Source organism: Cyclopterus lumpus, chromosome 21 (genome assembly GCF_009769545.1).
Source record: "Cyclopterus lumpus isolate fCycLum1 chromosome 21, fCycLum1.pri, whole genome shotgun sequence".
Classification (NCBI taxonomy): domain Eukaryota; kingdom Metazoa; phylum Chordata; class Actinopteri; order Perciformes; family Cyclopteridae; genus Cyclopterus; species Cyclopterus lumpus.
The window spans coordinates 22,187,005-22,212,850 of record NC_046986.1 but is presented as its reverse complement, the minus strand read 5'-3'; the positions used below and the strand labels follow the sequence as shown (position 1 = coordinate 22,212,850).

The window sequence follows — 25,846 nt, the reverse complement described above, 5'->3', positions numbered from 1 at the left end:
TGAACTCTTGCATATTGTGAAGCCGAGTCCGGTCTCTTTAAACCAGGTGAAGTCGGTCGGTGAAAGATGTGCATGTGCCCGCAGGACCAGAGCCATGAGGGGGGCTCCCCCGCAAACCCAAATCCACGCCGCCGGGGACGAGGCGTTCCAGTTTGTTGTGCATGGAGAAGGTGGAGCCTCTCGCTTGTCACGTTTCACACGGCGGCTCTGAACCTGCCCACTCCCCGCAGCACATGGGATGGTTGGGCGGGTCGTCCACGCGCACACAGCCGCTCCGCCTTACTTGTGGAAGAAAGGATCACAGTCTGGAGGCAATGCGATGTATGCATGTATTTTAGAAGATGCATCAATAAAAATAAAAAAAACATACACAAATAAATAGCGAGCACGCCGGCTGAGCGTTTCGGTGTAATAGGATTCCGGGGTTGGGTCCGTGCAACGCGATTCGTCCGGGAGACTTGTGTTTACAGGAGCCGTCCGGACCACGTTCAGGAGGCCAGCTCGGCCGGGACGGTGCGGGGGCTGTTTTTAGAGCTTTTGGGTCGTTGCCCATGAACGCTGCGGAGGATCAGAGAGAGAGAGAGAGAGAGACACCCGGCCGTATCAGTGAGTTTACGTGGAAACCAGCGCCGTGGTACTTGGATGACATGCAGCTGAGCGACGGGGCGAGCACGTGTAGCAGATCGCTCGGTTGTGTGCAACTTTTTTCGCCCTGGGACGCGGACATGGAAACTGTTGCAAACTAATTCCGTCCGGCCTCCGTTGCGAGGGATGCTAATAAGCCTGGATCTTTTTTATTTGTTGTATTTGTATCGTTTTTAAAGTCGTCAACGTCGACATGGAGAGTCCGGATGAGAGGGAGACCAGTCCCCCGAAGTCGGAGAGGAGGTTCGCCCTGACCTACGTCGGCTGGTCCTCGCTCGACAGGCGGACCACCCTGCCCATGCTGCCGTGGCTGGTGGCGGAGATCCGCAGGAGGAGCGAGAGGGGCGACTGCGGCCCGGCGGTGCAGCCGAGGGAGGTCCAGCTGGTGCTCAACCCGCCGTTCGTCCGGTGCGTCCCGTCCAACAGCAGCAGCTCGTCGGTGTTCATATTCGAGCACAAGGCGCAGCTCGTCTCGCGCTTCATCCACAACAGCAACGACCTCACCTACTTCGCCTATCTCACGCGGTGCCAGCCCGACAACCCCGAGTCCGAGATGTCCTGTCACGTCTTCAGGGCCTGCGACCCCAACCAGGTAGCCCCCCCCCCCCCCCTCCCCAGTAGGCTATGTAACGTCTGGATTATTGCACTTAAGAATTTCGTTTTTTGTGACATCCTACTGCTTAAAACTACAGCTCAAACAATACCAATCTTTTCCTGATATTCCAAACAAGTCCTAAGGGTCCTTGTCTGTAAATGTGATGTCATGATTTGCAGTGAGGTCCACCTGTTTATATGTTCTTATGGACTGAATCGAGCTCCAAGTGTAAACACAAGACTAAAGCCCGTGTCCTGGAAAGGCCTGAAAAGAAATCTCCTTCTAGGTGACAGCTATGTCATTTAATCTCAAACACATAGTAGATTAGTCAATGGGTCCAACCATGTTTGCTTTGGCATTAAGTATTTAGGCCACCGGTCAGTCGGTGGGAATGATAAACGGAGCAACCCTGGATTTTGTTGTTGTTGTTGGCAAAGTTAATCCATTTCTCCTCTTTTTAGGAGGATCAGACATCCTTCTGGTGGCTGTAGTGTGACATCAACTGTACAGGCACAATATCGAGTCAGCACATTTACAGCATGCCACTCGAGTAATGAACGAAATGTGGTAAGCAGCCCCAAAAAAAACAAATCAAGAACGTGGGAGTCGGTGCTTTAAAAAAAAAAAATAATAATAAGCGTGCAGTCATGTTTCTTGTTGTTGTGGTCTTTGCTGAAAGGTCTGTGGTGTGAGTTTGCATGTTTTTAATGCATGAATCGTAGGGGTCTGGAGTTTGTGCCACCTTTCATTCACCTGCTGTAAAATAAGCTGGAGTCTTACATCCCCGTCCACGTTAGTCCTGTCTCCCCGAACCAAGACGACGTCCCCTCGCCGACCTCCAGGGATGCTCACGTTCTGCATCGATCTCCAATCCGCCTGCGCTGTATCACGTTTCCTGTGGTATGTGCAGGCCGTTGGGTTTTGCTGGTGAAAGCCGAGAGCGGAAGAGGACGCGCGTTCAGAGGCAGACACACTCTGCGCTGCCAGCCGAATGCTTGCAGCAGTTCCCAGGGTGAGGCGCCTTGAACATACCTCAGTCGGCATTATTATTACGCAACAACAACAAAACTGGTTTGGCAGCTGGCGAATGTGCAAGGTGGACCATGTGGAATGCACCGCCACGTGCAACACCCTGTTGCACTCATAATGATTTGATTATTTCCCAGGTGTTATTATTATCTTTTAGAATACATATACTAGTTCTCATTGGGAGTTGTTGGATTTTCTGTGTGTCCCAACAGAGTTTGAAGACATTCTTACTCTTTGCCTTGTTTCCGAGTGGCAGGCATGTTTCTTTATTTGTAATATCTATTCGTAGCATGAGGCCTGAGGAAAGACCCCTGGCATCTAGCAATATGAGGTGAAAGGTTAAAAATGAAGAGGAGCGACGCTTGGTTGGGAGAAAGAAATTTAAGTTTTAACAAGAACAATTGCAGACAAAGCCCAGTCTCTCTATAGATACACATGGAATGTCTCATTGTACGCTTTCCTTTTTGTCTGAAAACGTCCTCGGCTTGAAATACAACTTCGGTCCTCGTCTGTTTTATAAATGTGCTTCATCCCGTCGTAAGCGGTTAAGCACAAGGTGCAGTCGTTCTGGCATTTAAGGCACCGCTCGGTCATCTCCAGACTCTTGATTCATGACAACAGGCTCCACGTAAACATTTTGCAGTCAGAGCTTGAGTGCAGCATTTTACTCGGCTCAGCGGTTGGAACACTGCTCTACGTCCCGAGTGAGACGATCATGACAGCGTGCTCACATTTAACTCTCAACTCGAGGCAGCAACAGACAGCCAGAGCCTGCTCGGTGTAAACCACCGTGTGTTTTCCAGATCTGCTCCCACTTGGACCTGGACCAAAGGGGAAATCTCTCACTGTGATCTGGTGGGGGCTGGTCGTCATTCAGCGACACAGTGCGCTGGAGGGACACAAGAGGGACTTACAGGACTTCCCTATAGAAGTCTAAATCAGCATAAGGAAACTTTCCTTCTGTATTTTCATCTGCTTGTTTAAATAATAAGAATTCCCCATTCTTTGCTGTTGAGAGGTGTTGATAAACTTGTTGAGTCACACCTGTACTCGCTTTGGTTAGCCAGGGCGGCTCAGGTTGCCACAATCATGGTCACGTTTCTGACGCAATAAGACATTATTTTCTTATGTGGTTGTCATGATTGATGAGAAAGTGTAATTTACTTTATTCATTGGATGGAACAAAAGTTCCATCAAAGTGAGGATGCATTATGTTCATTTCGGTGCAGTACATTTTTAGCTGTAAAATACTTTGGTTTACAAATCACATGATGCAACTGTTTGATTGTATGCACAATGTGGGGGCCCAGATCATTTAATAACTCAAATATAATTGGTCTGGTTCTGACTAGAGAAAAAAAAACAACGAGTGTGTTGTACAGTTAATTTCTCTGCTGTCTTGAAACATTGAAATATTAATGTTTGTCAAGGTGGCATAAGGGCCTTCGTGTTGCTTTGTGTTGAGTTGGGACATGAACTTTATTACACTACAGTGCCCAGTTTGTGTTTAGGCCGATGGAAAAGCGCTGGGAGGAGGACGTCATGGCTATGTTGAAAACAGTAAGGTGCCTTTTTGGAACCAATCCTTGGAGAGCTCCAGCCACACAAAGGCTGCTATGTTTGAACAGTAGATGCCTATATTTCTTTTTGGCTTGTTTGAGCAGTTAAAAGTTTACATTTGGAGTTTGGACAAATAGCTGTAATTGGATTTTCTTGTTCGTTTTTTTTTTTTTTTTTTTTTTTTTAAAATTTTGGAGTAACTTTGCAAGAACAATTATTACTTTTAATGTAAAAAGAGAAACGCACGTCATCTTGGAATTGCTTAATTTCTGACATGCACCTCCCAGGTCTCCGCCTGCTTCCATCCGTATCCTATATAGACACAATGATAACCCGTGTGTCTCTAAGAGAAGTCTAAGTAGGCTTAATGGCGGATGGTGTGTGCGAGTGTGTTGGGGCCACCAGCGTGGTTTGGTCTAATGGTGCCATTGAGGGCAACGGAACTATGTGGCCAGCTACTGTTTGACAAGATATTATTAAGACCGATTGTTGGTTTGACGCCATGCAGTGAGAGTGCCCGAGGACTCCACCAGTTCAGAGGGGACGATCCTCGTGTTGGTTTTCTCCAAAGCTCTAAAGCGGCTGCTGTTTGCATAGCTTTGGATCACAGCTCATATTTGATAAAGCCGGGCAATGATGGGTGAAGGTTGGATGTAAAAAACAGTTTAAAGAAGCGTTGGAGTGGGAGGCTATGTTTGAATAGATTTCCTGTGTGTGTGTGTGTGTGTGTGTGTGTGTGTGTGTGTGTGTGTGTGTGTGTGTGTGTGTGTGTGTGTGTGTGTGTGTGTGTGTGTGTGTGTGGGGGGGGGAGGAGAGAGGAGAGAGGAGAGAGAGAGAGAGAAAAAAAACATGGCTTTCCTCTAATTCCGGACAGCTCTTTGCGTGCCTGTGCCTGTTTCCACCCAAGCATTGAGCACCTTTACTGGCTCTGTATTAGGTTGACTACAAATAATTCATCATATCTAATGGTGCTGTGGCGTCATCTTACACTCATGTATAATCCAGCAGTGCCCTAAAAAGTTAAAATGCTGCCGTTAATTTGTTTTCCCTGCAACTGTGATTCCCAGTGACCAAGGCCTCTGCATTACCATGACCTCGTAGTGTCAGATGTGTTTTTGGAGACCAGACTCCAGAGCAGCATCTTTCAAATTCATCCCCCCCCCCCCCCACCCCACCCACCCCCCACCCCCCACCCTCCAGTATGCAATATATTTTTAGAAATTGAATTGTTGTGCGTATTTTTATTATTTTTTTAATGCATCTCGTTGCACGGCCCTGTTATAGCGATAATAAGGAGAGCGAGTGAGGAGTCGGCAGGCAGTCAACCGCATTGTAAAAAAACTGGCAGTAAAAAGGTGAAACTTTGAGTCGCTGCTCTGCAACAAGGAGAGGTCCTTGATCGCAGCCATAACTGGGCACTCAAAAATATTTAGCGGTTCGCTGCAGCAGAATGCCAGATTAGCCGTGGACGGACACAGAGGTGCACACTCACTCACTCACTCACACTCACGGGTATGATGACAATTACACGGGTCAGTTTTGTTCGAGTGAACAGATGGCAGAGTGTGTATGAACAACCACCCGCCACCTGCCCGTCTTCCTCATCTCAATGCAGCCCTCTGTCACATTTCTTCCCCTTGGGAAGGCAGGCACTTGGAAAGAACAGGACTTCTAAAATAGCTCGTGCATCCACAGCAGCAGTGCGGCATATTTCATCCCTCTAGTGTCTCAAACTGGCCCCCATTAAAAAGCAGGATGTGTGTATTTTATTTACAATCGGTCCTTTCCTGTTCCTGCCTGCCCTCGCGCTTCTATCCTGTTGTTCTGGTCACACCTCTGCAGTAGGACTGATTTTGTTACATAACTTCCCTCAGTCCACATAATAAATATATTTGCTCAACAGTCAGTTGGCAACCCTTGTCAGATAGCCGCTGTTTGTTTTAGCACTCATTGTTGTCTTAACCAGGGTATTTGACCGACCTTGACCGGGGCCCTTGTTCTCACTTTTCAGCGAGCCGGAGCTCGGGGACTGTCGGTCCCATTGTGTCTCCAAAATGAAGGAACAGTCGACTGAAAGGGCCTCATGACTGAACGACGGACTGCCTTTTTACATTCCCAAGTATTGCTTAAGAGTGCGCTTTGAAAGACGTGCACTTTCTGTCGTGACTTGTTTGGCCGTTCTTCCCTAGATGCACACACACACACACACACACACACACACACACACACACACACACACACAGACCTTCAGGTCTCTGATGCCTTCCAGCTCTTAGTTGTGTCCTCTGTCTAATAGAGTGCGGGTGTTTCCTGTCTCCTAACCCACTTCTGTTACTGGCGTAGTGTTTGGTCTGTCTGTTGACTATCCGTAGTTAATTAAAATATTATGCCACTTCTATTTTCTAGCCTTGAGGTATTTAAAGTCGCAACATGAAGCCGTGACATGGTATTTCTTGATCAAAACAAGTTCTCGTGTGAACTGCTCGTGTCATCCAAACATAGTTTTGCTTGTTCTGTTTTGACTGCTCTTTTGAGTGAACAGGGTTTTTGCAAAAGCTGTTATTGTGTCCGTGTCTCAGTAGTGTTGAGTTGTGTTATTCTCCTCTGTGGAGTTGTGTAGGAAGCGCTGCAGAGAAACGCCTCCCAGTTTGCTTCCCTTTCCTCCTTCGTTACGTTTTTCCCTCGTTAATGTCTTCCTCTTTGTCATATCCCCTCTCGGTGCCCTCTCTTTTATTCCAGGTCCCCGAGGTCATCAGCAGCATTCGCCAAGTGTCCAAATCAGCCTTAAAGGATGACGCCAAGCCCAAACAGGAAGCCGACGAGGCCTTCTACAACTCCCAGAAGTTTGAAGTGCTTTACTGTGGCAAGGTAGAAGTGAAAGTGCTCCTTACGTATGAAGTGTTTTTTCATTTGATTTCGGCAACTTGTATTAATGCATCTGAATTTCCCCCCCCAAAAAAATCCAGGTGACAGTTCTGCTCAAAAAGGCCCCAGCCACCCTCATCGATGACTGCATCGACAAGTTCCGTCTGCATGAGGTCGAGCGCAAGCGCCTGCGACTGCTCAGCGGCCAGCGGGGGTCCACAGAGAGTGCCCCTGTGGAGTTCCTCATTGGGGCAGAAGGAGACCCCCTCTCCTCTGCTCTGAACAAGAGCGAAGACACAGAAGGCCCCGGAGTGGAGGTCATGACTGGAGGTGAGGGGATTAGCATTGGGGCTGTTCAATCGGTCAAAGTAGCTACGCCTGTCATGTCTAATGTCTGATGACCAGCAGGGGGCGACTCCTCTGGTTGTATTGAAGTCTATGAGAAAATACCTCTGCTTCTCTGTTGATGTATTCCCTTCCAATAAGAATGGCAACCAAAATATTGTAAATGTAAATAAACGGCCATGTGTGTTTTCAGGTAAAAGCCTGTCCAACAGCGCCAGTCAGAGCAGCCTGCGAGGAGCGTTCCCCGAGTGCATCCTGGAGGACTCCGGCTTCGAGGAGCCTCAGGAGTTCCGCACGCGCTGCAGCAGCCTGGCCGGGAGCCTGCAGAGGAAGCCGGGGGAGGGCGTCCTCCTGGCCCCCGCGCGCCGCAGACACTCCAGCGCCCCGAACCACGTTCAGCCCTCTGACTCGGACAAGAACCGCACCATGCTCTTCCAGGTAGAGGGGGGCCTCCAGGAGAAGTAATGATGCGCTGCTCTTAAGATGTCTTGGTTTCAGGTTGGGTGCATGGGATGGGGGGAGGGGGGGGGGGGCGGTTCTTATCTCTGAGTCCAGATATCTGGGGCTGGTAGAACTCAGCACTGAGGAGCGTTATCCTAACGGCAATGTACTCTCATTATAAGAGAGCAGCTTTGTTGTTGAGTGCCTAGTTTGCACATGAGTGCCTGGCCAGGACCCAGGGGTCTATTATATTTGAATTACAGTATAGATGGACATTAGTACTGAGCTGTAGTAATATTTCATACTCTTTGGATTCACTCCAAAATTGCAGTGGACGTTAGGTTTATTGGACTCTAAAGATACTCCCTTCGTCAATGAGATGGATGGAGGTTTTTTTATGCCTCCGTGCCGTGAATGGAAATAATAATGTTTTCAGGATGTCCGTCATCTCAGGAACACCGTGACCTCCCAAAACACACGTATTTGTCCACAACTGTCAAAGAATTCATATGCTAATTATGACAATTTCACACAACCGCTAACATGATAAGATGATGAAGGGATGGCTTTTTGGACAGACGTGGATGTGAACGGCATCTTGGCTGTTTTAATTCTAATTTGTGTCATTCTATCTGTGACACCAGTAAACCCTAATGCCCGCCTCCCTAATGCCACCGTTGCTTTTGAAACCCTCTATGCAGTTAGTTCTGAGCTCTGAGCAGCTGCGAGTAATTGTATCTGTGCACGTGGCCCTCCGGTGCGGCTCTGGTGAACGCGAGGCCCCCGCTTTGTGAGGGGCCCGCGGAGCGAGCCAGCTGCCATTCCTCACACGCCATGTCCTTTTGCTAATTTAAAAAAAAAAAAAGAAAAAAAAGTAGAGCACAGGTTCAATATGATACTCCACATATCAGTCAATTGTGGGGGGAAATCGTTGGCGCAGACTTGTTGACCTGGATTTTGACAGCGCGCTTTTATGCGTGTCATTGAACGGGTCTCTGAATAGTTTGCCTTAAGTAGAACCAGTTATTGTTTGGTGTCCGTGCTCTATTAATGTGTCCGTATGTGGTCTCTCATGAACGTCTGACCCTGATATAATTTTGTGTTTTTCGCAGGTCGGGCGTTTTGAAGTGAATCTCATAAGTCCGGACAGTAAAACAGTGGTGCTGGAGAAGACCTTCAAAGACATCTCGTCGTGCTGTCAGGTTGGTTTATTTTTACTCTCTGTGTTTACACTAAACGTCTCTGCTGCCGTCCTCGCAGTAAGATAAGCTCGGGCTGATTTTAAGCATGTCTTTCCTCTGGATATTTGATAATAATATAATAATACATTTATTTATATAGCACCTTTTAAAAACAGAGTTTACAAAGTGCTCTACATATAAGCAAGGTAAAAACATAACATCAATACAAGTAAACATTTTCAGAAAATACATGAGGCAATGAACACAATAGAGGAATAGAAAATTACAAATACAAAATAAAGCAGAACAGACAAACTAAAATAGGGGAAACAAGGGGAAACTGCATAAAAGGACGACATCACTTAAAAGCAGTTCTATAAAAATGGGTTTTAAGAAGTGATTTAAAAGAAGTTACTGATTCTGCTAGTCTTATCCCCTGAGGTAGGTCGTTCCAAAGTCGAGGGGCTCTGATGGCAAAAGTACGGTCACCCTTTGATTTAAGCCTTGACTTTGGAACGGCCAGAAGGGCCTTGAAGGGTCTTGAAGGCCCTTGAAAGGCCTTAAAGGGCCCCACCGGAGGATCTAAGGCTGCGAGCTGGCTCATATGGGGCTAACATTTCAATGATGTAGCTTGGGGCCAGACCCAGGCGTGCTTTAAAAGTGAGCAGCAAAATCTTCAAATCAATTCTAAAACTAACAGGGAGCCCGTGGAGAGAGTCCAGGACTGGAGTCATGTGATGCCGTCTGTTAGAACCAGTCAGAAGCCGAGCTGCTGCATTCTGGACTAGTTGGAGGCGGGAGATGGATTTTTGATTTATGCCGGAAAGGAGGGAGTTGCAGTAGTCGAGTCGGGAGAAAATGAGTGCATCTGAGCGTGACAATATGGGTTTGATTTTTGAGATTATTCTTAATTGAAAGAAGCAGGACTGGACAATTTTTTTGATCTGTGATTCAAAATTTAATTGAGTCAAACATTACACCCACATTTCTGGCAACAGGTTTTAAATAAGCAGCCAGGGGACCAAGTTGACTCTTGATGAGACTGGTGTTATTGTTTGGGGAACTGAATAATATGACTTCTGATTTTGAGCCATCCAGCAGTTAACGTCAGAGAGACAATCTAAGACAGCAGCCAGGCTCTCTGGGTCACCAGGTCTCAGTGGAAGGTATATCTGTGTGTCGTCTGCATAGCAATGAAAAGATACGTTGTGTCGCTGGAGGATTTGGCCAAGTGGAAGCATGTAGATAGAAAATAAAAGTGGACCTAAAATTGAACCTTGTGGTACACCACAGGTAATGTGAGTCGTGGAAGACGAGTGATTACTTATGGTGACCGAGTACGATCTTTATAAAAGGTAAAAATAAAACCAGCCAAGTGCAGTGTCCTTGATGCCAACCCAGGTTTTGAGGCGATCTATTAAAATGGCGTCATCTACAGTATCAAAAGCTGCACTAAGGTCTAAAAGAATTAAAACTTAATGCATTACTGCAGCAGAGCAGGCCTTTTTATTTTCATTTGATTCTGGCGTCTTTATCAGCGATTGTTTTTTTTACTGCGCAATGTGAGCTCATTTCTTTAAATAGACATCCGGCATAAAGATAATGCACTATTTCGCCTGTGCAAAGTGGTCATTTCACTAACTTAATGGAAACGGAGGCTGTAAAGAGCCATTATGGTTGTCGGTGACATAGTGTGTTCATTCAGTTCTGAAAAGTATGGTCTCCCCTTACTGTGATTCATCATGTGACTCAGGGTGTCAAGCAGTCCGACCATTTTGGGTTCATCTGCCGCGACCGAGCCGAGGACGGCCCCAGCCAGTACGGCTGCTACGTTTTCCAGTGTGCCAGCGAGTCGCTGGTGAGTCACGCAGAGCATTACTCTCTCCCCCCCCCCCCCCCCCTCCCCAAAAAACAAAACCCGACACTTGTGTTTTTAATCCGTGCCGCCTCGTCCCTTCAGGTGGACGAGGTGATGCTGACCCTGAAGCAGGCCTTCACGACAGCGGCGGCCTTGCAGAGCAACAAGACCCAGATCCAGCTCTGCGAAGCCTGCCCCATGCACGACCTGCACAAGCTCTGCGAGCGGATCGAAGGTGAGCCCCCGTGAGCTCAGGCGCCCCCTCCGGCCTGACTCATGACGGTGTCGGAGTGCGACTTCACACCACATGAAAGGGGGTCTGATCCTCAGTTCCTCTTCCGTTTCCAGGTCTCTACCCACCCAGAGCAAAGCTGGCGATCCAAAAATATCTCTCCCAGCTGATGGACAATGAGCAGGCTGACATTTTTGAGCGAGTTCAGGTAAGGTTATCTCTGCCCGCTTTATTATCTGAAGACTGTGTGACATATTGACAGTATTTTTGTGATTTTTAATTAAATTAATTCGTTTTTTTGCATCTGCTTCAAAGCGGTGTTTTTTCGTTTTTTTTCTTCTCAATCTTGTGTTTTGAGTGTTTGTGTATCCATGTCTGCAGAGACTGAAGCCCGGGTCGGACCAAGAGGAGAACGAGCTGGTGGTTCTCCATCTGAGGCAGCTCTGTGGAAGCAAGCAGAAGTCCCACCTCCACATCGGAGAGGCCCCGCAGGTAGAGGCCTAACCCTGCACCCGCTGAGACATTTGATTTCTTCAACTTTGCTAGAGAACTGAAGATACAACATGATGTAGTAGTCCAAGGGCCTTTTAACAGCCTTGAAATTTGCGAAAAGTCAGTTTAATGAAAATGAGTTGGTTTTATTTGCAGAATAGCGAAGAATGTCAAGTCCCTCAGCCCTCTGGAAGTAGTTATTATGCTACGGTTTTCTTTTTTTGTGTGGATATAGCTGCAGTTTTAAATGGAAGGCCACAGAAAAGATTGTACGAGACAGTTTGAGTCCTTTAATTCCAACACAGAAGGCCAACTGGGTTTTCTATCTGTGAGTGATAGTAAGTGTTCGGATACTTCCGATGGCTGCTTTTGAGTCCAAAGGCTCAGCTCTCGGCCTCCACCTTAAACGTTAAGGTCACCGCAGTATAATGAGCCTCCAAAGAACTAAGCTGGTTATCAATTGACTGGCGGTTACATTCAGTAAGTTTCTGCGATGAAAGCGTTGCCATTGGAGTATGAAAGGTTAGTGGATTATTACTTTAGCATGATGTAGGCTGAGGGCCTGTATGTGTAATGGGACCATTCAAATGGCAGACCACCAGCATCAGATCCAGTATTGTGGTTTTGCTACGGTCCGTCTCACAGAGTCGTGACAGTCCCATGTTTTCATTGGTTTTATTTCTGTGTTTCCTGCCACAGAACGCAGCCAACAGCTCGTCGGCAGGAGACGGCGCGGCCACCAGCAGTCGCTTCAAACTCGACATCCTCAAGAACAAGGCTCGCTCCTCGCTCACCAGCTCCCTGGAGAACATCTTCGCGAGGGTGGGTCACAGCCTGGACACGGCCCTGCCTCCACCTTTTTTAATTATTTCATCTATAATTTTGTTATGCCTCCTCGCCGGCAATAGCCGTGGCCTTGAGGCATCGTGGTTTTTGGGTTTAATCTCTGAATCTTAATTCCCTGCTCCAGACAGAACGTAGCCCCTGTTCTCTCTCCCTCTTTGTACCAGTTTCTGTGTCATTGTCATCCAGGGGATTTGGATTGACCCATATCTGGCACACAGCCCAATAATTCCTTAGTAGACGGATCCAGGCGATCTAAGACCTCTGCTGCCATCTGTTATTGACTCAGTCTTGGCTCAGCAGTGACATGTTAATGTAGTCAATTCTGGAAATGTTAGTTCTCTATGCACATTTTTTTTTTGGGATGAATCAACGTTTTACTACCTTCTAGTGATACCAACTGCCAACTTTTGAAAAAGGATTGAACACATTTTCATCCATCCAGTTTAACTTTGTGCAACCATCCTCTGTCCCCAGGGTGCCAGCCGGATGCGGGGCCGTTTGGGAAGCATGGGAAGCATCAGCAGTTTTGAAAGGGTAAGTCCTCAAGGGGTTAACACGAGAATTCCCAGAACCTCACTTGAGGGCCTCTGGGAATTCTCACTTTTGACCCAGGGGATTTTATTTAATTTGATAAGCTCGTCATATTCCATCTCCGTCCTGCATGATAGGCTTTCACTTTCGTCAGTGTGCGTAGCTGAAGGCGGCCAGCATTGCTTCTCTCACGTGGAGAACATGATTCTGTGCCTCATTATTCTGCAGAGCTGTCGGCGGACCACTCGGGGGGCCGTCGGCTCCACTGTGCAGAATGTAGAGCGCGTGTGCGATGTAGTCCCTCTGACTCCCCATCAGTCGTGACGGGGTTACTCCATCGATGTTAGCGTCGCACACCTGGGACCTTGTCAGACTCACAGTGGACAGAATGAGAGACAACGCATCCGTCCGTCCCATTCTCCTGAAGGCGATATCTCAGGAACGAGTGTCGGGAATTTCTTCTTGTTTGGCACCCGGACTCAAGGATGAACTGATTAGAAGTTGGAGGTCAAAGGTCAAGGTTACTTTAGGCATAACTCGTGCTAGACATTTTGGACAGACATGGATGTAAATTACTTTACTGGTTGACAACCAGTGGCCATCTCCGGTTCTGAAGAGTGAAGCCAATGCGGAAGTCCCTGAAGCCTGCATTCTCTCTCCTGACCACCAGGGGGTCGACTCCTCTGATTGTATAGAAGTCTATGAGAAAATGACTCTACTCTCTTGATTTATTCCCTCAGTAATCATGAGTTTATGGTGTAAATATCTAGTTTCCAGTACAGCGTGATGTTCATTTAGTAAATAAACCATAAAGAGTATGCTTCAGGGCGGGGTTATTCCACATCCCTAAATTTTTTAAATTTCATTCTTAAACTTACTGAAGCCACAACAGGCTTTACACCACTTTTTTTTCACATTTCAATCAGTACTCAACAAGAACTGTAAATATAGACCTTCCGCATGCGACCAAATCCACCAATACCGGCTGTTCAATCGGTTGTGCTCCCAACGACACAGACGGCCCTTCTTATGAGTTGTGTGTTGTTTGTTTTGCTAAATGACGTGCATATCCTGCATGTGCAAGGAGAACCTGGCGTCTGCGCCCCTCTGTGTGACATTGGCGGTCAGAAGAGTGAGGTTTGCCCTGCGATTCGGGGATCGTGTCGGTATTCCGACGTCGGGCAGGAAACTCAAGTCAGGATGTCCAGTTGTGCTTCTGCTTCCCCCCCACAACCCCTCTCTTTAGCCTGAACTGCTGAGTCACTTCATCTTATCTACAAATAAAAAAGTAGCCAGCTGACCACGATTTGCACGCGTTCAGCTGGCCTGACGGACCTTTTCCATCCAGAGACCTTGGAGACAGGGGCAGTATCTCTGTACGGCCCTGCAGTTTGTTTTCTATGAATATCTCCTGCCGTGTCAGATCTTAGAGGGGGAGGTCCGTAAGAGCAGGGAGGGAGGTTGGAGGGTTTTTAATGTGGAGTTTGAGCCCGTCGGCTCCTCCCCACCAATCGGCGTGTGATGCCGTGAGTCACGGGACGCTGCCCATTAGAATACAATAGATACGGGTGTTGCGCTGCCAGGCGGGAGGCAACTCTGAGTCCACGAGTGTTGAGTGGAGAGTTCAACCTGGAACGCTGTCTGGCTTTCGGTGAGTGCTTGTAACCTGAGTAATTTAGGTGGTGTTTTTATATGGAAAAGGGTTACGAGCCGTGTGTGGTTTGACTTCCAAAGGTATTGAATGTGATTTATTACACGTTGCTGCTTCAGCCTAGGTTATTGAGCTGCGTAGCTATGCAGAATATCTTAGAGGGATTTGTTATCACGCACCATCGTGTCACAGTTTGACTCTGTCATCCAGCCGTCCAACCATGCTTCAGAGATAGAAAGTCTCATCATGTACATTACTGTGAAAGCTTTTCAGCGGTGCGCTGACATCCCTTTTGCATTCTGTCCCCCTTTCAGCAGGATGAGGAGTCTCCCGGTCACTCCCCTCCGGGCTCCCCTCCCGCTTTCCCCGACGACGACGACGGCGACGGCGGCGGCGGCAACCCGGAAGCCGGCCTGCAGTTCCGCCGCCGCGCCCACACCTTCAGCCATCCACCTGTGAAGAAGCGCATCTCCTTCGAGGGCCAGCCGGCCGGCCAGAGCAGACAGGCTCCGCTGCGCAGACAGCAGTCTGTCAACCCCGAGCTGCTGCAGAGCAGGTAGCTTCACACTCGTCAGTCACGGCCTTGACAGTTTGGGAGAGAGGAGCGATCGGTGGACGATGGGCATCCCTTAGTGATGTTGCAGGAGTGGAAGTTTTGAATTGTACTACAAATAAATAAGAGCTTCTTTGCGTCTAATGCTAACGTTCCACCCCGCCCCAGAGAAATTTGAACCCATTGCTTTTCTTTGAATCAGTTCAGCGGCGACTAAATATTGAGTTAACCTTGTTATGTACGCGCAGACAATGTAATCTATTTGCAGTGCTCCGTCTCTGGCGTCGCGGGGTTTCCTGCCACTGTTTTGATCCCCACATGTGTTCCCCCGCGTGTTTCTCTGCTCCCACCAGAGGCTCAGTCCTTTTTGTGTAATGTTTGTTCTGTTTCTGTATTTGTGGGCCCAGTCCCGCGGCCTACTCGAGAACGCGCAGCGTCTCGGAGAGCGAGTCCACCTTCGGCCTTCCCTCCTCCTTCTCCGCCCCCACTTTCCTGAAAAGCATTTACCAGGGCTCGCTGGGCTCCCTGAGCTCCCTGGCAGACAGTGGGAGCCTCAAGAGGTGAGAGAGGGGGTGCACCAGACCAGACCCCCCCCCCCCCCCCCCCCGTGTAAACAGCCGTGTAAATGTTGGCTGTCACAAACCTTTTAACACACCGCTTTTTCTGTCCCTGTATCTTGGTTCTTTTTTTTATCCACATCAACCTTTTTTATTTCTCTTTATTCCGGCCCTCTTCCTGTTTCTCTCAGAAAGACAAGGGGATGCTGATACACCTCTTGTTGTATTTGCATGTGTATTTTAGGCTTTCTTTTGCACGGCAAAACTGTATTTAACCTGAATTTAACCTGTATTTAACCGCACGTCACCTTTTTTCCTGACCAGCGCTACCCATAATGCCTCGGGAACTCCGAAGCATCATTGCCCGACTCAGTTCGGCAATGTGTTTACTTTGAAAGGTCTGACACGGTCTACCAGGTGTCTGCACGGCAGAATGTAAAGGTCAACATTTGCATTCTGAATGAGATCCAGTGGAGCGGCCATTGTAAAATGGCATTTTCACAGGATGTTTTTCCTCCGACCGACCGTCCAACCCTCTGAGCTTTTTCGTTAACACACCTTTTTGGAAAAAAAGCCTCGACCTGCAGAGTATTTCCATGTGAATATGCCGACATAGTCCCAGGTTGCTCCGTCCGAATGACTTAACCCCAGAGCCTTCTCTTTTACTTCACGACTTTTTCACGAGCAGGGAAACGTAATAAGAGGTGTCAAGTGAGGGATTATAACCCCGTATGTGCAGAACAGCTGTGAGAGTAAACAACATGGTCTCGGTGACATTTTCCCCAGCAAAGGGCACTTCCTGTTTTTCCGCTGTGATGAGCCGGGCGCCCGCCGTGCTGACCATGCGTATTATCTGCTGGAGCTGTGGAGCGCTCCTTCCGAGTGACGGGAAAAGCCTGGCGCTGTAACGGAGGAGAAATGCCATTTGTTGCTTCAGTTTTTTCACGTTTTTTAATTTCAACTATACACCTTCAATCTGAACGTCCACTCGCAAAAAAAACCCACTCTATTAAATGTGTAACATGTCATTTCGCCGGTGCTCAGAAACTGCGACGCACAATATTCCTTTATTTCACATTAATGTGACGTGTGTGTGTGTGTGTGTGTGTGTATAGCAGTTGAAAGCGGTAAAACAACCCAAACTAATGTAGACATTTTCTTCCATTCTGCTGCTGTTGGACTAAACCTGTTGTGTGGGTAATTGCATCATGTATCATGATGCCGCCCACTTCTTTTATGCACATTCCATGCTCGAAAGTGAACTTTCCGCATACGAGTATGCACTTTATTTGAGTTGTTACGCAATAACGCCATTGAATGGGACCTTCTTTTTCTTTCTTTTTTGTAACCTGCCAAGTTCCCCGTGCAGACAAAGTCCTCTTTTGTCTGGTTGTTGGCAGGCAGGAATTTACGTCTCCGATAAATGTGAAACATAAATAACTTGAAACGGCCAACGTGAAGCTGTTCAGCAGCTCAGTAACCAGCTGTTCGTTCTTCTCCACTAACAAACAGTATTTTTCCAGAAAACCCCCGACGGGCAACGCATGCGCCTCAGCTGTGGGCCGCCTGTGTGGCTGATGCCATCGCACCTAACAGCACTACCTTCTGCCCCAATAACATGGACTTTGGGACTCAGTCGATGCCCCGTGCATGTTTTCCATTAGTATGTTTGACCATTTATCATCAGCTCAGAGTTTCCTGATGGGAACCTTGTGTAAGGTTAGATGTGTGCTGAAAGGCGTGCGTGTGTGTGTGTTTGTGTGTGTGTGTGTGTGTGTGTGTGTGTGTGTGTGTGTGTGCGTGTGTGTGTGTGTGTCCACATGTTTATAAGAAGTTGCTGAAAGAGTGTCGGTGCAAGGCGACACCTGACTCGTTCACCGGGCGTCCGTGACGTTCTCCTCTCTCCTCTCTCGTAGCAATGGGGAAGGCAGGAAGAGGACCCAGTCCGTCTGCAGCGGCGACTCTGTGAGCGGGGGCCCCCCTGCGACCCCACGCAGGGTCTCCTGGAGACAGAAGATCTTCCTGAGGGTCGCCTCGCCCATGAACAAGCCGCCCGCCTCGATGCAGCGTCCAGGTCCGGTAACACAATCCCTCCACGCACTCCCGGCTTCTGAGTAATCCACACGCGCATAGAAAATGAGGACATTTGATTGTTGTGGAAAGATTCGGACACCTCTGACATTTACAAGCGTCTCTGGGGAAAGCGGTAAGGGCCGAGAGGAAAGAGGCATTTGCCCACTCCGTGCTCCTGGTCAGATAAGCGGTGATAACGGAGCTCGTGAGCCTCCTACCTGTTCTCATGGAGCTGAAACACGTAGCCGGCCCATTATCTCCAGATCCAGGGCGTTAACAACATCTTAGCCTCACAAAGTCGGAGAGCACACGTCGTCATTGGATTCACATGAAAATATTGCGACAAGAAAAGGGAGATATATATTTTCTCCACGTGCTTTCTGTTTCAGACCACCCTGACGGCAGGGAGCTGTTGCCCCTCTCCCCTTGCCTGGATCCTCTGGGGCGTCTGCTGCCCCCGGCAGGCGACCCCTTTTCTGGGGAGAAGCCTAAGATGACAGGGCCCGACTACCGGGCCCTCTGGAAGACCGCTATCCACCAGCAGATCCTGCTGCTGCGCATGGAGAAGGAGAACCAGAGACTGGAGGGTGAGTTGTTGATTGTTGCTGCTGTGCGCATGAAGTATGATGAGCCCCAACCCACCGGGACGAATCCTTCCTTTGGTCACATGAGGGACAAATATCTCCCAAATATGAAGAACATATGAGGAATCTTCAGTGCATTTGTTTCTCTGCAAACACTGGTGGTACTTAAGAAATGTCACAGGGCCGTTCATGTTGAAACCTCACACTGGGCCTTATTGTTAAGATATTTATTACAGTGGGTAACCTCCACTCCCGTCCTATTCTCTCTCTCCCCCCCCCCCCCCCCCCCCATCATGAAAGTTTTACACTCAGCCCTCACCGCACGCTCTCACACCCGCGGTCTGTTGCTCCTCCTCGCGCTGTCGTCTCTGTTTATTTTGAGAGGTCGAATGTTGCCATCTCGGTCGGAGATTCTGCAGCGGGGGCTATATTTAGTTTCACTGTTGCATATGCACGCAGTTATGAACACATGCAGATATGCAATCGCACGCGAGCGCTCAGTGGGTTTTAGGGCGCGTATGAAGACAAAACTACAGTGATAGTTGAAAAAGCATTTGTAAATATTGCCCTTTAATGGCCCGAGTTATTAAGGGAGTTTCCCAAAAGGAATTTTAGCACTGTTTTTTTCGTTTTTTTTCCCCTCACAAGCACTCGTCTATAAACAGGAAGTTAGTGTGCAAGAGGAGAGGAGGAGAGGAAGCAGAGGCCATTTGGGACACTTCATTAGCTACTGCATTATCAAAACATTCATCTTCAATGTGAAGTGAAGGAAAGCACACATTGTAAATGTGGCATAAAGTCTCAGACCATAATGGGTGTCAGATTTATGCATTAAAGCCTTGCTCTCAGAGAAGGAGTACATGGCCTTTTATATTAAATTATTAAACTATGTTGTTTTATATTACCACACAATATTATATTACCATACTATTTTATATTACTATAATAATTTATTTTATATTACTATACTATTTTATATTATATTACTATAATATTTTAGATTATATTACTATAATTTATTTTATATTACTATACTATTTTATATTATATTACTACAATATACTATATTAGAATATACGATATTCTATTCTATACCAACACATCTCTTTCCTTTTGTTTGTTATCATGACACCAATGCTGGTCTGAGGACCTAACTGAGAATAACCCTTTTCAATAGAAGGTAAGCGATATAAAAGCAGCCCTTGGGATCACGGCAGATGGATGTTTTGCATGGTTTCGGGTGTTAGTTTATTATATTCCTTCAATTCCGGCTTCCTCTGTTTGCATGTGAGGGCCGATGGTGCGTTCATGGTTTGTTGTACCTCTATCCCACTACCTTGATGTAGCCTTTGGTGTTATTGTGGCTTTTGTGTTTACACGGCAGGCTTTCCATGGCAACTGGTGACAAACCGTGCGAGGCACTCTCTCAAATCTGCCGTCTTTTAACCAGCCCGTTTTACAAAAGTTCCCTAGGCACAGCCCTCCTTTTGTGTACCCTCTGGTCTTGATCTTCCGCTGCGATCAAGAGACCCTTAATTGACACAACCTTTTTCTTCTTGCGCCGGCTATTGTGTTGCAGCGAGCAGGGATGAGCTGCACACCCGCAAGATGAAGCTGCACTACCTGGAAGTGGGTCAGTGCTCCAAAGAGGTGCAAGCATTGTGGGAGAGAAAGCTGACGGCCCCGGGCAGAACGACGGTCCCGCAGGACAAAGAGGAGGTGTATCGCGCTCTCAGCCAGGGTGAGAGACGGACGTTTGTTTTTAAGAGCGCTCGTGGACACGTGCTCGTGCATTTGGTGCGTCTGTGAATATTGACTGAGTGGTTGGTGTGCAGGCGTTCCCAAGAGCAGGCGCGGGGAGGTCTGGCTCCTCCTTTCCCACCAGCACCGGCTGCGTCACAGGCTGCCCCAGCGCCAGCAAGCCCCGGACACCCCCTACCAAGACCTGCTGAAGCAGCTCACCGCGCAGCAGCATTCCATTCTGGTGGATCTAGGTGGGCACACGGTTGTATAAACAGGTCCTCCTCCATCTATTTGTGTAAATGTTCAGATGTAAATGTTATCTTTGTCCTCCTCGCTCAGGCCGGACCTTTCCCACCATCCAGTACTTCTCGGCCCAGCTGGGCGCAGGGCAGCTCTCCCTCTACAACCTCCTGAAAGCCTATTCTCTGCTGGATACAGAGGTACACACTGTAATCCGGTTTATTTTCCCTGCCGTAGTGTGGTGAATATTATGACATTTGTTGTAGAAGTACATTGTGTGTGTGTGTGTGTGTGTGTGTGTGTGTGTGTGTGTCAGGTCGGCTACTGCCAGGGCATCAGCTTCCTGGCCGGAGTGCTGCTGCTGCACATGAGCGAGGACCAGGCCTTTGACATGCTGAAGTTCCTCATGTACGACCTCGGCATCCGGCAGCAGTTCAGACCCGACATGGTCTCCCTGCAGGTGGGTACCCGAACGGAGGGCCGGTCCGCTGGACTGTGCGACTATAAGGGATCATTTTCAGCTCCAGAGTCGTCTGTGAGATCATTTAGGGATGGGCATCAGACGTGAATACTAGTCAAAAGGGTCAAATTCGAGCCAAATTACTAGCTCGACCCTCCAGATAGTTTGTTACGAAGAACCATCTGTGTCCATGGAAACTGTTTGGAAAAGGACAGGCACTTTTCAAAAGGTACGTTGCAGGTGATTGGATGAACCATCCGTCAATCAAACTCTTCCCAAGGCCAGTTTGGAGAAGAGAGAAAACCATATTTTCCATCAGGGGAATAAAATCCTCCAGTGGCGTTCATTGCTCTTCTTTCAATGGAGAAATACTCTCCAGTTCTAATAGAAGGGATTCTACTGCAGCATCTACGCTAGCTTCTGTAGCAGCCGCCATCGTTGTTTAGAACAAACTGCCCAGACACATTGAAATATGCATAATCATAACAAACGCACTTGGAGCCTGACCAGATGGATGCTCGTGTAATATGTGGTCATGAGAATCCAGCTCCTGTGCTGCGTAAAGAAATCACAGCTTCAACTGGACTGTTGAATAATAAAGCGGTGCCCACTCAGCAGAAAGGGAACTGCTCCCAACATTAAAGCCACTTTGAATAGAAGGGACGCAAACGGAGAAGAATGCTTTAGTTTTCACTCAATAAAAGATATCGAATAATATGAGCATTTCATTTTCGTAATAATAAAAGAGCCCTAATCCAATAAAAACTTTAACTTTAAATGTTCTAGTGCACGGGAGTGACAACCCCACTGGACTTTAATGTTCATCGGCCCGCTGTAAAAGGCAGTTAGTTAGCAACAGCAAACAGCAGCCAGTGTCTCCACCTCTTATTCAAACCACACCTGCTCTGTTGGCTTCTGTTAAACATCAGCTGACCTCGACCGCGGGGCGTGGTAATGTGTAATCTCTCAGGTAAGCGTTCGGCCGAGCGGCTCTGCTCTCCTGAGGACTAATTCCAGAGGTTTGCCCAAAGCGAGGAGCAACCCGTTTGTGCAGCGGGCTGAGTTCCGGGGAGGTAAAAGTGTGACTTGTCTTCTTTGTAACCGTCAGGAGATTGTAAGACTGATAACGGTCTAATTTTAGCCCGGGCTAACTTCTGCTTCTCTCTTCCGGTCGCCTGTGGCGTTGCACGCAGGATCAGTGTAGCACATTGTCGGAGAGCTAGCGCAGCCCCTCTCATGCTCGGCCTTGATGTGACCGGTGATGCTGAAGCAGCTCCCAGCCAGGCTGAATGATGAGCTAATCCTTCTCCGGACGCAGATCCAGATGTTCCAGTAATTTCACACTTGCCTCTGCGTCTTCTCCCAGGTTCAGATGTACCAGCTCTCCAGACTGCTGCACGACTACCACCGCGACCTGTACAATCACTTGGAGGAGCACGAGATCGGGCCCAGCCTGTACGCGGCGCCGTGGTTCCTCACCCTCTTCGCCTCACAGTTCCCGCTCAACTTCGTGTCCCGCGTCTTCGGTGTGTTCCCGGGAATAACGGCTCTCTGGGTTTCGCTCGCACACAAATGCCTCGTCCAGCCCCGTGAGAAATGGCAGCGGGGATAAGTGTGTTAAACGTTTTGGTGTTTTTATTTGTGTGCGTGTTTTTCAGATTTCGTATTTGTCGAAGGGACCGGGGTGATCTTCAAAGTGGCTCTCTGTCTGCTGAGCAGCCATGAGGGGGCGATAGTGGAGTGTGACAGCTTCGAGAGCATCGTGGACTATCTGAAAACTACACTTCCCACCCTCACTCAGGCCCAGATGGAGCAGACCATTGCCAAGGTACAGAGTGGGAAGATGACTGGCACAATGACGCATGCGATTGTGATACTACTTCTGCACGAGTGGCCACATCTTCCCCCCGCCCATATATACATATATCTTAAAGCGACAGTACCCCATATACCCCAAAATACATAACTGTCATCTTACCTGTAGTGCTATTTATCCATCTGGATTGTTTTGATGTGAGCTGCCCAGTGTTTGAGGTATCGGCCGTAGAGACGTCTGCCTTCTCTCCAACATAAGGGCACAATATGCCACAAAAAACAACAACTCTAACGCAACTTCTTGATCATGAGCCACAGACTTATTTTTCTTTCAACCGTAAATCCTCCATGAAACTGTTCACAACGAGGTCTGTGGATCATCTGGAGTAATGGTCATGATGTCTGGACAGAGACATTGCTGTTGAGCTTTTCAAAAGAGAGATATGTCCCCAAAACAATCTAGATTGATAAATGGCACTAAAGGTATGAGAAGTATGTGTTTTTGGTTTTGGGGTGAACTGTCCCTTTTTAAATAGGAGGAAATCATTGACCAATCAGATACGACTATGTAGATTCTTAGTTGGGGATGCACGTGTTCTGTTACATATCTCCTGGCTGCTGTTCGTCATGTGCAAAGTCCTAACACAATAGTTTACTTTTTGAAGAACTCACTGACTGAGTAAACTGTGCCATTATGGTCCTGCAGAATAACAGTAGAGGTTACCAGTATTGTATATTTCTATTTTAGTCTATTTTAACCAACAATGTGCTATCCCGTCCCAGACGAAGTGTGTCTCAACCCCACGTCCATTTGTTCCTACTGAAGATGTAAAGCTTACCAGTCACCGACCACCCTTTCTAAACTCTCTATGTAGACTCCTTCCAGTTACCTCTTGTTAACCGTGTCGACAGACCGATGACTGTTGTGACCCGGTGTTTGCCAGGTGGTGGAGATGGACATCTCCAAGCAGCTGCACGCTTACGAGGTGGAGTACCACGTCCTGCAGGATGAGATGTTGGAAGCCGGGCCGCTGCCCGATGACTCCGACCGGCTCGACAAACTGGAAAAGACCAACGTGCAGCTGAAGAAACAGAACATGGAACTGCTGGAGAAACTTCAGGTCGGGAAAAGCGGAGGAGTTGGAAGGTGTTTGTTTGGGAAGCGGCAGCAAATGCTGGCTGTATAATTTGTAAGCATATTGTTAGGTTTAATGACTGATCATTGAGCCACACTGATGCCGCTGGTAATGCCTCAGACTGCCAGTAGATGGCACTAAAACACAAGTTTAAAAACTATGAAATTGATGGCAAGACAAAGAGCTCAAACACTTGAATGCTGCTGACATTCTCTATGAGTTGTTTGTGAATCTTTGCAGAGGGACCGGTGAGCTCACACCAGGTGTTCCTCATGTCAATGAGGGTCAAAGAGGTATTAAGCTGCTCTCGTATCTGCTGTGACTAAGAACAAATAGTGGGCTCTTGCTGAATTATGCTATAAGGCTGGATTCTGCATGAACTACATGCCGACTTCTAGCGGGAGTTCTCAGGCTCCGTAGTTTCTGTGCTTGTTGTTTGTTTAGCCCCCTCCTCTGTCTTTGTACCGCACCCCTGTACTCACTGAGGCGCGACATCTCTGTTCCTCCAGGCTGCGCGGCATAAGATCCAGACGCTGGAGACGAGCGTGGAGCGCTTCCTGTCTCAGGAGAGCAAAATGAAGCACATGATTCGCACTCTGGAGCAGGAGAGGGCAGCTCACCAGAAGACCATCGAACGCATGCGCTCGTGCCTACCCCCGGACGCCCTGACAGATGTGGAGATGACCCAGATCAAGACGGGACCCAACGGGAAAGCCAAAACTGCAGCCAAAAAGCCCTGATGGCGACCAGGGTGGGGAGGCAGGGTGGGGGGAGTGAGGTGAAGTGAACACAACGGAGACGGCGAAGCCGGCGAGCACCGAGGCTATATTTGTTGTACAGCTGCACAATAGTAGCAGGCTCTTGTAAGCGTGTGACGCGTGGACTTTGTACGGGAAAGTCTCTGCGCGCATCCGTCAGCAGCAGTAGGAGGACGGTTTCGGGCGTACGTTAGCGCAACACACTGTTCCAATCGGGTGCGTCAAGCGCTGCCTCTCTCGTCCGTTTCACTGCCAGTTTGAAAGGTGAAATCAAGCTGCGCAACATCCTCCCTATTCAGTTTTTTTTTGTATTAATCACGGGGGGAGGGGGAGCGGGAGGGGGGGGGGGGGTTCTAGTTTGACAGAAATGAGGAACGTGTCTGCCTCTGCGAACCTTTTGTGAGCGCCACCTTCATGTACTTGCAGTCGCTCTCTGTAGCACCACAAAAGCAGTTAAAAGAAGTTGCCTGTTGGCAAACACTCCTTTGGACCTCAGGTTCAGCCTATAGCCATTGTGTGTGTGTGTGTGTGTGTGTGTGTGTGTGTGAGCCATTGTTTTTTAACTTGTGTCTGTGATGGAAACCCTGCCTCAGAGTGCTTTGTTGTCATTTCCTTGTCAGTGTAATTTCCCTCCAAAGATCTCAATTTAGTTCAGTTGTTGTTGTTGTTGTTATTGTTTTCCCACACACCTGAGTGCACACTTTTCGCCATATTAGGCGTTTTAACATCCGACACACATACGTGTATCTATCTGGGTGCTCGGCACCGAACCACTGCCTTCACGTGAAGCAAGAGATCTTTTTAATACGTGCACTTTGCGAGGAGGAGAAAATGTTTTCCTCCAAATCTCAAGGGCAGGATGTGAGGCCGCCTGTTTCCTGTGTGAGTGACCGCGGTGTCGCCTCGTTTTAGCGCTGCTGTTCAGATGCCGAGGGCCGGAGGCTCACGCTCCTCCAGGAGGCGAAGAAAAAGAACACAGACTGAGGTGGAGGAATGATCTGAATGTACATCACACACAAATTACTTTTTTATTTTGTCCTACGAAGTCTGACAACACTGGCCACGCCCTCTCTTCCTGTAGTTCTTGAAGGTGGGGCTGCTAGATTGCAGTTGCTTTTGCATTTTTGGTCACAGACGATTTGATGTTTGCAGCCAAACTCAAGTGTTTTGAGTAGAGAGACCGCAAAGGAAACAAGAGGAACTTCAATTCAGTTCCTCTTTTTAAATGTGGTCCAGTCTCTCTCGATGATGGGTAATGTATACAGCACACACACACACACACACACACACATATGCACTGTCTGACTACATGGGCATACGGTTCAGATGAGTTCAAAGCCCGTCCTCGGGCTCCCGCCTCAGTTTAGTTTTCATCCCACCTCCACGTCTGACTCACCATCACTGGTTCTGATTGAAAGCAAAACAGGCCTGGGCTTCACTCCGCTTTCATAAAAAAATAACAATAACACCCTTACATTAACAACCAAGGTGATGTCTTATTATCGTGGGGAAAAAGCACTTACCAACGGGGTCCATCAGTCTTCCTGTCCTGGGTGGCATGTCGTGGTGACGCATTTTAGTGTCCGTGTAAAGTTTTTATTGGCAAACTTTGTGTTGAGCAATCGTGTGTGTGTGTGTGTGTGTGTGTGTGTGTGT

At 48.1% G+C, this 25,846-nt stretch overlaps 1 protein-coding gene and 1 long non-coding RNA gene across 7 annotated transcripts; one reads left to right on the top strand and one right to left on the bottom strand.

Annotated features, from left to right (window-relative positions):
- The first annotated feature begins 527 nt into the window (after positions 1-527).
- Positions 528-24,187, top strand: tbc1d4 (TBC1 domain family, member 4). 6 transcript variants are annotated; one of them, XM_034562192.1, is made up of 24 exons: positions 839-1,237; positions 6,569-6,697; positions 6,796-7,024; positions 7,233-7,477; positions 8,593-8,682; positions 10,415-10,519; positions 10,622-10,754; positions 10,868-10,959; positions 11,133-11,243; positions 11,943-12,065; positions 12,564-12,623; positions 14,586-14,827; positions 15,232-15,384; positions 17,298-17,455; positions 17,844-18,041; positions 19,216-19,218; positions 19,618-19,779; positions 19,874-20,032; positions 20,121-20,221; positions 20,338-20,481; positions 21,848-22,007; positions 22,140-22,309; positions 23,241-23,417; positions 23,942-24,187. In XM_034562192.1, exons 1-24 carry the CDS (start codon positions 839-841, stop codon positions 24,170-24,172), a joined length of 3,774 nt encoding a protein of 1,257 aa, XP_034418083.1. In that variant the 3' UTR covers positions 24,173-24,187. The 6 variants fall into 6 exon arrangements, with proteins under 6 accessions (XP_034418085.1, XP_034418084.1, XP_034418086.1 ...); XM_034562196.1 differs by lacking the exon at positions 839-1,237 and adding an exon at positions 2,154-2,252; XM_034562194.1 differs by lacking the exon at positions 15,232-15,384 and having other exon boundaries at positions 528-1,237.
- LOC117750819 lies at positions 15,438-24,029 on the bottom strand. The gene is made up of 3 exons (XR_004611824.1): positions 23,915-24,029; positions 23,187-23,357; positions 15,438-16,283 (listed from the first exon to the last, which is right to left on the bottom strand). It is a non-coding gene; the product is annotated as an uncharacterized LOC117750819 (long non-coding RNA).
- Positions 24,188-25,846: the final 1,659 nt, after the last annotated feature.

Coding starts and splice junctions, on each gene's coding strand:
- tbc1d4 (XM_034562192.1), top strand. CDS start 839: ATGGAGAGTCCGGATGAGAGGGAGACCAGTCCCCCGAAGTCGGAGAGG. Junction 12,066..12,563: donor TGGAGAACATCTTCGCGAGG/GTGGGTCACAGC, acceptor CTCTGTCCCCAG/GGTGCCAGCCGGATGCGGGG. Junction 19,780..19,873: donor GTATCGCGCTCTCAGCCAGG/GTGAGAGACGGA, acceptor GTTGGTGTGCAG/GCGTTCCCAAGAGCAGGCGC.